General features: G+C 38.5%; 1 protein-coding gene across 1 annotated transcript; it reads right to left on the bottom strand.

Moving 5' to 3' along the window:
* Positions 1-436: 436 nt before the first annotated feature.
* On the bottom strand, positions 437-7,921 carry rcn1 (reticulocalbin 1, EF-hand calcium binding domain). Its single transcript, XM_065294192.2, has 6 exons — positions 7,485-7,921; positions 4,745-4,938; positions 4,421-4,599; positions 4,275-4,335; positions 3,829-4,028; positions 437-1,111 (listed from the first exon to the last, which is right to left on the bottom strand). Exons 1-6 carry the CDS (start codon positions 7,703-7,705, stop codon positions 1,004-1,006), a joined length of 963 nt encoding a protein of 320 aa, XP_065150264.1. The 5' UTR covers positions 7,706-7,921; the 3' UTR covers positions 437-1,003.
* Between the last annotated feature and the right edge of the window lie 2,565 nt (positions 7,922-10,486).

The raw sequence follows: 10,486 nt of genomic DNA, 5'->3' as shown, positions 1-10,486 counted from the left end.
TGGACTACTTTGATGATGTTTTTGTTACCTTTCTGGACATGGAAACCATACATAGATTTTCAATGGAGGGTCAACAAGCTCATGGACTAAACATAAACATCTTAAACTGTGTTCCGAAGATGAACGCAGGTCTTACAAGTTTGGAACGAAAAGAAGGTCATTAATGACATTATTTTAATTTTTGGGTGAACTATCCCTTTAATGCCATAAAAGGTAAATGATTTGTGCGAGTACTGCGGCATGCGAAAGAATTAACATAATTTTTGTTATCATCTGGTGATGTGATCGCTAATATAGTAAATGTTATTGTCAAATGTGAACGACCCTTTGTAGAAAAGAACATACAGTATACTTCCAAAAGATAAATGGCCATGTAGTGTGTCAATGTAACCTTTAAACGGAAATGAATCAGACATGAGCCAAAACAAACCACATATGCAAAGTAAAAAGAAATACAGTAAAAGTTCATTTAAAGTTGCATCGGAGGCAGCGAAACAAGACTCCATGGAAGCATTGGCAACAAAAATCTGAAATTTTCTTAAGTGTAAAAACGAATTGTAATACATGTAGCGCTTGTAATAAATCATAGTAGTATTGTGTCATTAAAATTCTAAATAAATACAATTCTTATCTCTCGTCCGTTTTTATGTATTGACGGTACACCAAAATAGGCAGCAAGTGTATGAAAACAGGCTTCATCCTATGACTGCTTCCAAACAAAACAAACAAAAAGTGTGATTGAAAAGGCTCAGCTTTAGCAGCTTATTCAACCACAAGCAGAAGACGTTCTTGACAAAAGAACACAGAGGAATCATCACCTGAGAGACCATCATCCTGCATCCAAACCATACTCTCCTCATATACTCACTCTATGTCCAGACTGTGAGGTAGAGCTGCAATAGAGATCAGTCTGACAGTGAAATGGCTTTCAGAGATGCCAGGACACACCGTGTTCTTACTAGACCTTAATGTGTTTACTGAGTCCCATCCCTTTGAGTTGGGCTCATAGCTCATCGTGGTTCCTGGTCAGGTCTTCACCGTAGTTGGTGGCCTGGCTGCCTACAAACATGTTCCAGTTCTCAAGAATCTCTTCTTTGGTGAGCATCTGGTCCTGAGGAATAAAACATCACAAATGAGAAATGTGTGGTTATAATTGCCTACTTAACTTACTACTTAAAGGATTACTCCACTTTCATAAAAAATCCTGATAATTTACTCGCCCTCATGTCATCCAAGATGTTGATATCTTTCTTTGTTCAATCGAAAAGAAATAAAAAATTTTGAGAAAAACATTAAAGGATTTTTCTCCATATAGTGGACCTCAACAGTTTACAGTTTCAATGCAGCTTCAAAGGGCTCCAAAAGATCCCAATCGAGGCATAAGGGTCTTATCTAGCAAAACCATCATAATTTTAGCCAAAAAAATGCTACAACATTTCTTGCACTAGCCATGTGACGTGCCAGCTTGACCTTATGTATTACGCAATCACGTTGAAAGGTCACACGTTACGTTTGTGGAAGGTACACTTGCAGACCATTTTAAACAATAAACTGACACGAAGACATTGATTAGTATCATTTCACATGCAACAACGTGTGAACGTTCCTCTTTCTCCACACTTGTAAACACTAGAGCTGTAGTTTCACATACATCATGCGTGACCTTTTGATGTGATGATGCATTACATAAGGTTGCGCTGGTGCATCACATGGCTAGTGCAAGACGAGAAATATGCTTTAAAGTACATATTCTTAATTTTTCTTTCTGAAAATGACAATGGTTTTGCTAGATAAGACCCTTATGCCTCATTTCGGTAGCCTGGTCCAACCAGACTCTTGTACATTCATTTTATTTGTACAGAGAGTCTGGCCACGCTCCACTGCAAAGCGTTACTAACGTTAAGGAGGGTCCATTGTTGAAGTTTAAAACTATTGGATCTGCCCAGAGTCACTCAGGATCTGCCAAAGCCAATTGCTAACGTGTGGTCGTCATGCACCAAAACCGTCCGGAAACAACAAGTCAGAATAATCAGACAAACAAAACTTAGCAAACCTGGTTCTTGCTCCGGCTTTAACTTCTGTATATTCGGCAGTTTTGCAACAACGGACCGAATAGCTTTTCTCACGTCTTTCTCCGCTGCCATTACTGAACTACAACTCAAACTTACGCACGACCTCAACGTCATCGTTCTTAGCCACCCCCATCTGTTCGCTGATTGGTCCTGCAGATTTTTGCAGGAGAAAACGAAACTCTATAGAGAAATCCCAGACGTACTGCTGAAGCGAAATGAAAATTAAGCGGAAGCACGTAGGAGGGCGGAGCCAGGCTATCATTTCGGATTGTTTAGAGCCCTTTGAAGCTGTACTGAAACTTTAAACTGTTGAGATCCACTAAAGTCCAAAAATCCGGGAATGTTTTCCTCAAATAAATTGATTTCTTCTCGACTGAACAAACAAAGACATAAACATCTTAGATGACATGGGGGTAAGTCAATTTTCTTGATTTTTTTTAAATAAAAGTGGAGTAACCATTTAATTGAGTGTTGATCATTTGGTTTCAGGTGCATAATTTAAAAAATGCTGCATAGCAACGTCCTAAATTTGATCTTGCGATAATTTCTCAAAAGCGCATGTACGCCTTCAGCCGAAGGTATATTCGCGCCATCCACATGATGTCATCAGGAGAGTCCACGGTCGTCCGCATGCACCGTCTGCGTGCTGCCCAAAATTTGAGACAAGTTCTGGGACAGTCCGTGTACGACAGCACATGCGGGTAAAATTGTTGAGACAGGACACTACACTACAAACAATTACACAAAGACAATTGAAGCGTTTGCACACACACAACATCATCTTTTCTTCTTTTATTTTTACTTCTTCCAAGAACAGAAAGCTTTGAAGCAATTTGGCACCATAATATTTGATTCATGTTCTTTGTTTTCTTGTTGTTTGCTCTAAACTTTGTTTGCAATGGTGAATCTGCTATTTTTCTTTATCTATACTAATTTTTAAAATGTACTATAAATGTCGCGAATCAATGCTGGCGATCTGGTAGAGCAATATTTTGAATAAGAAATCATTTGTATTGGGTACATGTTGAACGCGGCCATCCGTGTGTAGCTCGTTGAGTATACTTGGAAAGCTGTGTGGACATGGAAAAAGGTATACCCGGCCCTTCACTTTGTTATAATGTTTTATGTTTAAATCCTTTTCGAGCAGCAAGAATTATGGCATATATTTTCAAAAACCTGCAGCAATCGGACAAACAAAAGTGCCTAAGTCTGCTCTGACCCCTAAGGGGCACGAAGCAACTTTTCTATGTCAAAGACGTTTTTATAAATATAAACATTGCCTTTGATTTTTTTCTTAGCATAAATTTGATCAAAAGTGCAGGGGTCTCCAAACCTGCTCCTGGTGAGCTACCATCCTGCAGATTTTAGCTTCAACCTCAATAAAACAGAGCGGAAGCAGCGAATCAAGGTTTTCAGGGTTGCTTGATAATTACAGACAGGCGTGTTGGAGCAGGGTTGGAAATAAAGTCTGCAGGACGGTAGCGCAGCAGGAGCAGGGTTTGAGACACCTGGTATAGTGTGTTCCCAAAAAATCACGACAACGTTAATTTATAAAAACTTTGATGTGGAAAAGTGCTTTGTGCCACGTCGGGGTCTGAGCAGACATACACACTTTTGCTTGTCCACACCCTTTATAATTGTGATCCCAGGTAAGAAAGAGTCCAGGTATCTATTATTTTGTTTTACTCAGGGTTACAAGGACTTTAGCCATTATGAAACAAATAAATAGCATGAAATGCATCTTGAGCACCTTTACCTTATCTGTGTCTGACTCGTACACCAAGTGTCTGGCCTCTGCCTGAGCGTGATCGTAGTCCTGTGGAAGAATCCAGGTGCGAATCTCCTCCAGATCCATCTTCCCATCTTTATTCAGGTCTCTGAAGTCTGAAAACTGGTCTCTCTCTGTCTTCACCCAGTCTGGTTCTGGACCGTTGTCTTCATTACCAAACATGTCAGCTGGAAAATGGCAGGAACAGATTGAAAATGTGCTTCTTCACAACATGGTCTTCCATCTGGTGGGTTTGTCTGTCAGTCCAAATCTAAGTCTTACAGAACCCGCCCTCCAAAAACATGTCGACCAACCAAAGCTCACAAAATTATATTTTAGAGGTAAACTGCATAACTAGCTAACTAAACACAGACAAAAAATATTGTAGTACATCATCTATCTTACGCAATAGTCTAAAATACAAATAAACCCACCAATGTATTCATCTTCATCTACGTGACCGTCTCCATTCTTGTCAATGTCCTCAAGAGTTTCCTGGCAGAACAAAGATAGAAACTGTTAGCAATCTGCTATGGCAATTACTTCTTTAATTATTTGTCAGTCAACTGATCACACTTACAAGAACCACAATGTCCTTCATGTGATCAAACTCTTCTGGATGAAGAAAAGCAGTAAACTCCTCTCGCTCTGCAGCCAAGTCACCATCCATGTCTGCCGCTTTGAACCTGCGTTCATCTCGCGGCATCATCTTCTTAAAGCTGAACTGATCGGTGGCGTCCTCAAACTCATCAGGATTGGCTGAAAGGCGGTGTTGATCACATCAAAACAGTGTAATGTTGCAAGGTGGCACAAACTTTCTATGGCTAAGTTTATCGTTTTGCCTACAAGTTTTTGTGTCAATGACGTGTCCCAGCCACAGTTTGCCAAAAGTTCAGTAACTCACCCAGATAGTAGCCGTATGTCGCTTGCTTGTACTCGTCCCATGAGATCTTGTTGTCTTTGTTCAGGTCATAATCAGCCCAGACCTTTGCTACGTTCTCATAGACGTAACGCTTCTGTACTCTCTTGATCCAGGCCTTGAGTTCATCAGTGGTGATATATCCATCGGCATCTCCGTCAATACGATCAACTATTTTCCTAAAGAAGACAAAGTGCATACAAAGAAACAGGACTTTATAAAGGGGTCATGAAGTGGCATATTTAGTACTTTATGGTCCACTAATATTAGGGATATAGAATAAGGTTTTGCAGAATCATGTATTTTATACGTGCTTTTTAAGTAGTACTAACAGCCAATATCTCAGTCATTTTAATAAAAATAACCAACCAGTTAATAGTGAGAATTGAAAAGTACACTAGAGGATCAATAAAAAACATGCATTTTAATTGTATACTTTAAATTTTGATGTTAAATCCACTATTGTATTATTATGTATAATTGTTCTACAATCCAAACACTGTATTTAGTTTAGTTACATCAGAAGTAACTGTAATTAAATTACTGGAAAAATTTGAAATCCCTTACTTTACTTATCAAGGGAAAAAGTAATTAAAATACAGTAACAAATTACTTAGTAACTAGTTACACCAAACACTGTGTAGGACCTAGCAAAAGTGGTTCTAACAGACCAATCACAGTGCTTGCAGTCCATATATAGAACTGACACGTTGCTACATTTTTGGAGAGGTGCGCGCCAGAGGTTTTGTGTCTATGGTTTAAATAAAAAGTTGTTTGTGAAATAACAAGGAAGTGTTGATTTTTTTAAACTAACAAGACATTTTAATAGTATAATGAACGCTATATAATAGTATAATAATAGTATAATGAAAGTATAAAAAACATTCTTTACTCAATTTGAGCTAGATATTTGTACTATGAGATTGGTTAATATCCGTCAAAGTTCAGATTTTTCAACTCGTGTGAATCATGTGTTATGGGGCATACACATCAAACGCGAGTTCAAAGTTTTGCGTGAGTAGATTACATACAAAGTCAATGCAAAGACGCGATCAGACCTGTCCCCGCGTGATGCAAATAGGGTGGCGCAATTGATTCGCCTCAAACGCGTGTTTGCGCAAGTTGAAACTCAAGCGAAAAATTTGCATGACCAAAAGTTAAATCCCGCAAGTAATCTAGAGCGAGTAACGCAATGCCACGCGTTTGATGCGTACGCAGCATTACGTGTGTCAAATGCTCGAAACACTCAATTCGTGCCGCCGGATGTCTATTGCGTCTTTGCATTGACTTATCATGTAAATCACTCGCGCTTAACTCTTCATTCGCATCTGGTGTGAACGCACCATAATAAGGAGTGACAAGACGACCTCAAAACTCCATGATCATCGCCTCATAGCACCTATCATATTTTTAATCTCCATATCTAACGATCTCATATACAAGTATTTTCTAGGTGTGCACTGATAAAAGCCGATATACACTAATAATACGTGGCCAATAACTGGTCTGAATCGCACAGCTATTTCATGTACTACGGCTTTTGATCAGTAAGTCCTTATCGATCTGAAATACCTGTTAGTTTGAGTCGTTTAATGCATTTGAAAAAGCAACACTCATCAAACATAATCATTTACATATTCTTAATTATCGTGAAAATACCTGAAAAGGTTTGAAGAACAGCAATATAAATATCCTTAAGACATTTTCTGGACCTGTGTGTCATAGCTGCATGTGTATAGTTCTTGGTCTACACCGCATATTGAGTGCACAAGAGCGCCCTCTGGCTGTTGGATGTAGCGCCATTTTAACGTTATTCATTGAGAAGCATAGCAAGCATCATCGGGCGATATATGTGTGCACCCCTAGTATTTTCCCTGTCTGCTTTGTGCATATTTCTGCAAACAAATATTCTAGAAACAATATACCGTAAACTGAAAAACATATATATGGTGAAATATACGTTATTGTGAAATAAAAGGACTCATTATGTGAAATGGAATTTTGGTCATACCGCCCACACCTAATGGCAATATATCGGAATATATTGATAATTTTAGTTACTGTATAGGCCCGTAAATCCATTATATTTCTGTTATATCGTCCACAAAGCTTTCTCAGTATCGGCTATCAAATAATCCCTATCGGTCAAGTACCAGTCACAGGTTTGTTTTCTTATGACAAAAGAATCTGACAAATATGTAAATGTATTGTAATGTTAATAAGCTTTTTAACAAATAATTGTGTAATTTCTTGTTAAATCGCGTTGTATTGTGACCCAGACATGATCTTGACATGCGTAAGATCCACCCACTAATCAAGCCGAGTCAAATCTGGCTGGGGCAACTGGAAGACTGTGTTTAAAGAGCAGCAAATGTATTTTTATCCCAATGCCACGTTGGGATGTTGACCCCTCCCCTAAAGCACCAAGCCTGATTTGCCAATCTGATCTAACTGGACAAACTACCCATAATGACAAATAACTTATAATTAAAACAAACAAAAATATTTTACCCATGACATTCATTCTTATATAACTTAGTCAATTCAGTGTAATGCTAATAGTGCTTATCTACATTATGCAAATGTTGACATGCAAATGTTTAAAGAAGAGACATTTCTAAAGTCTGACAGTTTCAAACATCTCAGTCTCTGGATCATTACAGATAAACACACTTATATTATACATAAAGTTAAGCATTAATAATACACAAACCCCAGATCTTACCCCAATCTGGCTTTGCTTTCCTCTGGGGTAAGTTGGTCAAAAGTGGTCGCCTCCTCTTTGCCCAGAAAGGCCTCGTGATCGTACTGGTGGCTCTGGTTGTCCTCGTGCGATCGTCTGCTCAGTTCGGGCTCGTGATGAACTCGCTCTTTCCTAACTGTGGGCTTTCCGTACACGAGAAACGCGCAAAGAGATAAAACGCACAAATGCAATGACACGTCCATGTTTACCAAATTCAATCCAAGTTTAAAACCGAAAAGAAATTAAACGTAGAATCGAGACACCGATAAAAATCGTCGCCGTTGCCCTTAGCGACGCGTTCCAAACGTTATCAATGTATAGCAATTCACGTCATGTGAATACGAGTCAGTTCTGTTCGCTTTCGATTCAAACATACCCGGCGGATCACAAAGCGATACAACCAAACCCCGAACGCAAGCGCGTTCACGTACAGCCAATCGCGTTGCTGCTAACGAAGCACGGTGATTGTTAGAAGCTCTGTGATTGGTCAATGGGTTGTCTGTTACTCGAGAGGGGCGTGGACGCCACGTTGCAAAATGACACGCAGCAGCTGCCACTGCCTTCTTTTTGGAAATGACAAATATTCTGCATGCTGTAGATTGTAAAAAATACAAACAATCCGAAATCCTTTTAGATTTAGCCAAGTTTTAATGTTCAGTGCCTAGTTATTAATGCATAAATGTTTTTTTTATACATACTTTATAGATACTTTTTATATCTGTTGCTGTTCCTTAAAGGATTAAGGATCCTAAATGATTTTAATAGCAATGGTCGTTCCTATAGGGTTCCATTAGGTTTGTCCTGTATGATCATTTCTAAAGGATTTTAGGACAAGACAAAAAATATCCTATAGGATCATTTCTAAAGGATTTTAATGGGAACCAGTTAAATATTTAGTGTCTTGAAATGTGCTTTTCCCTATTTGATATGGTTGTTATATCAGTAAAAAATAAACAAGGCTGAAAGCGACAGGAATCTCATTGTTTACTTATTATCCACATAATACTAAACTAGTGTATGATTATGTCTGAATTATAATTTAAATGGTTTATTTACACAAAAGACCACTGCAATATTTTGGCTACTAAAGTCATGAATTAATGAACTATTTTACACTTTATTATTTTATTAATTTTACTTTATTAAAACATCACGTCAAACAATTAAAGGAACAGTATGTAGGATTATGGCCAAAACTGGTATTGCAATCACAAAACTTGTGGCTAAAACTGGTACTGCAATCACACAACTGGGGCCTATACCATGAAGCCGGTTTAAGTGGATAGCCAGGTAAGTTTAAGATTAGTTTCCACCAACCCTGGGTTTTAGGTACCATGAAAGTAGCGTGGCTTTAATCGGTGTTGGTCGCCATGGTATCTTACGCTGCACGGCTAACCTGCCCTGGGGCAGGTTATGTTCTGGATTCGAGATCTGAGACTGCTGTTTGACCAATCACCTGCGAGCAAAGAAATATATAGCTGACGTAACTACAGCGTCTCCGCGCAAATTTTATTTATTTGTATTTTTTTATTGAACATATTCAAATATAAACATTACGGCATATTTAACAATCACTATTTTCCGTGTTGATACCGCATTTAAAGACAAAAAAGAGGAAAAAAACTAAGAAAAAAAGGAGGGCGAGGTCTTAAACATCCAAAGCAGAAATAAGTCTCAGGAGAGTTTTTAGTTTTCCCTTGCCCAGTTATTTGTATGAAATATCTAGATCTTCCACGGAAGGAATCTCTTATCTTTGCAAACTTCTAGCCTCACATCAGAAATGTATCACGTTGAATCCGTGCCCTTACTGTACCGTAAATGACGTGTATTGCGTTGCGCTTTTTTGCAAGTGCATACTTATGCGGTCAGTGGGGAAAACACGATTTATCGAACCATGCGTAAGGTGGTCTTCGCACTGTAGGGCTACATTAACCACTCGGTGAGTTTCACGTCTTTGTAAACAAAAGTTTAATGCATTTTAGGAAGGATTGTTCCAGTGCACCATTAAACCCATTGTAGAGGTCTGAGCTGAAACACAAACACGCGAAAATTCTCAGGGCAGCCGAAAATGTCGAAATTTCAGTCAAAACCATTCTATTTGACCATAACAAATCTGAAAACAGGGCTTTAAGTGTAAAATACCGAACTTGTCCTTTAATAAAAGCATATTTCACTTTGGGTAGCCTACCAAAATATATTATACAATGAAGTATGTTAATGTACATGTTATATATATTAAAAAGAGCAGAGGCAGTATTATTTCGCTCTTGAAATACATTTTTATAAATCTTCATACTTTTGTATAATTAGCTCATGATCCTCCGCTAAAAAAAATACACTGCTCGTACGTGCTCTCTCCCTTTTCTATTCCGATTGGTTGTTCGGTGCCGACGTCACTCTTTTATGTGCACGCGCGGGTGGAGTAATTATATCCTAAAGATCAGAGCCTGAGTTGACAGAGAAAGTTGATAAGCCGCTTCATGGGACCAATAAAGCCTGATTGCATCGGTTTGGTTTTGTCAACTCAAAACCAATCCTGTAACCCCGAGTTTGTTCAGCTACCTTCATGGTATAGGCCCCTGGTGGCCAATACACAAAATGACAACATAAACATCAGTTGAGGGCTGCAACTTCACTTTTTAAATGACAATATCCTGGCCAGACCACTGTTGTCAGTGATATAAGTATTTGAAATGAAAATGATTTCTTAATGTCTAGTGACATATCAGGGCCATTTTATGATTAAAGGAACAGTATGTAGGATTGTGGCCAAAACTGGTATTGCAATCACAAACCTTGTGGCTAAAACTGGTATTGCAATCACACAACTGGTGGCCAATACACAAAATAACAACATAAACATCAGTTGAGGGCTGCAACTTCACTTTTTAAATGACAATATCCTGGCCAGACCACTGTTGTCAGTGATATAAGTATTTGAAATGAAAATTATTTTTTAATGTGACATATCAGGGCCATTTTAT

Source organism: Paramisgurnus dabryanus, chromosome 2 (assembly GCF_030506205.2).
Source record: "Paramisgurnus dabryanus chromosome 2, PD_genome_1.1, whole genome shotgun sequence".
In the NCBI taxonomy this organism is placed as follows: Eukaryota; Metazoa; Chordata; class Actinopteri; order Cypriniformes; family Cobitidae; genus Paramisgurnus; species Paramisgurnus dabryanus.
The sequence above is the reverse complement of the archived record's forward strand: the minus strand, read 5'-3'. Positions and strand labels throughout refer to the sequence as shown.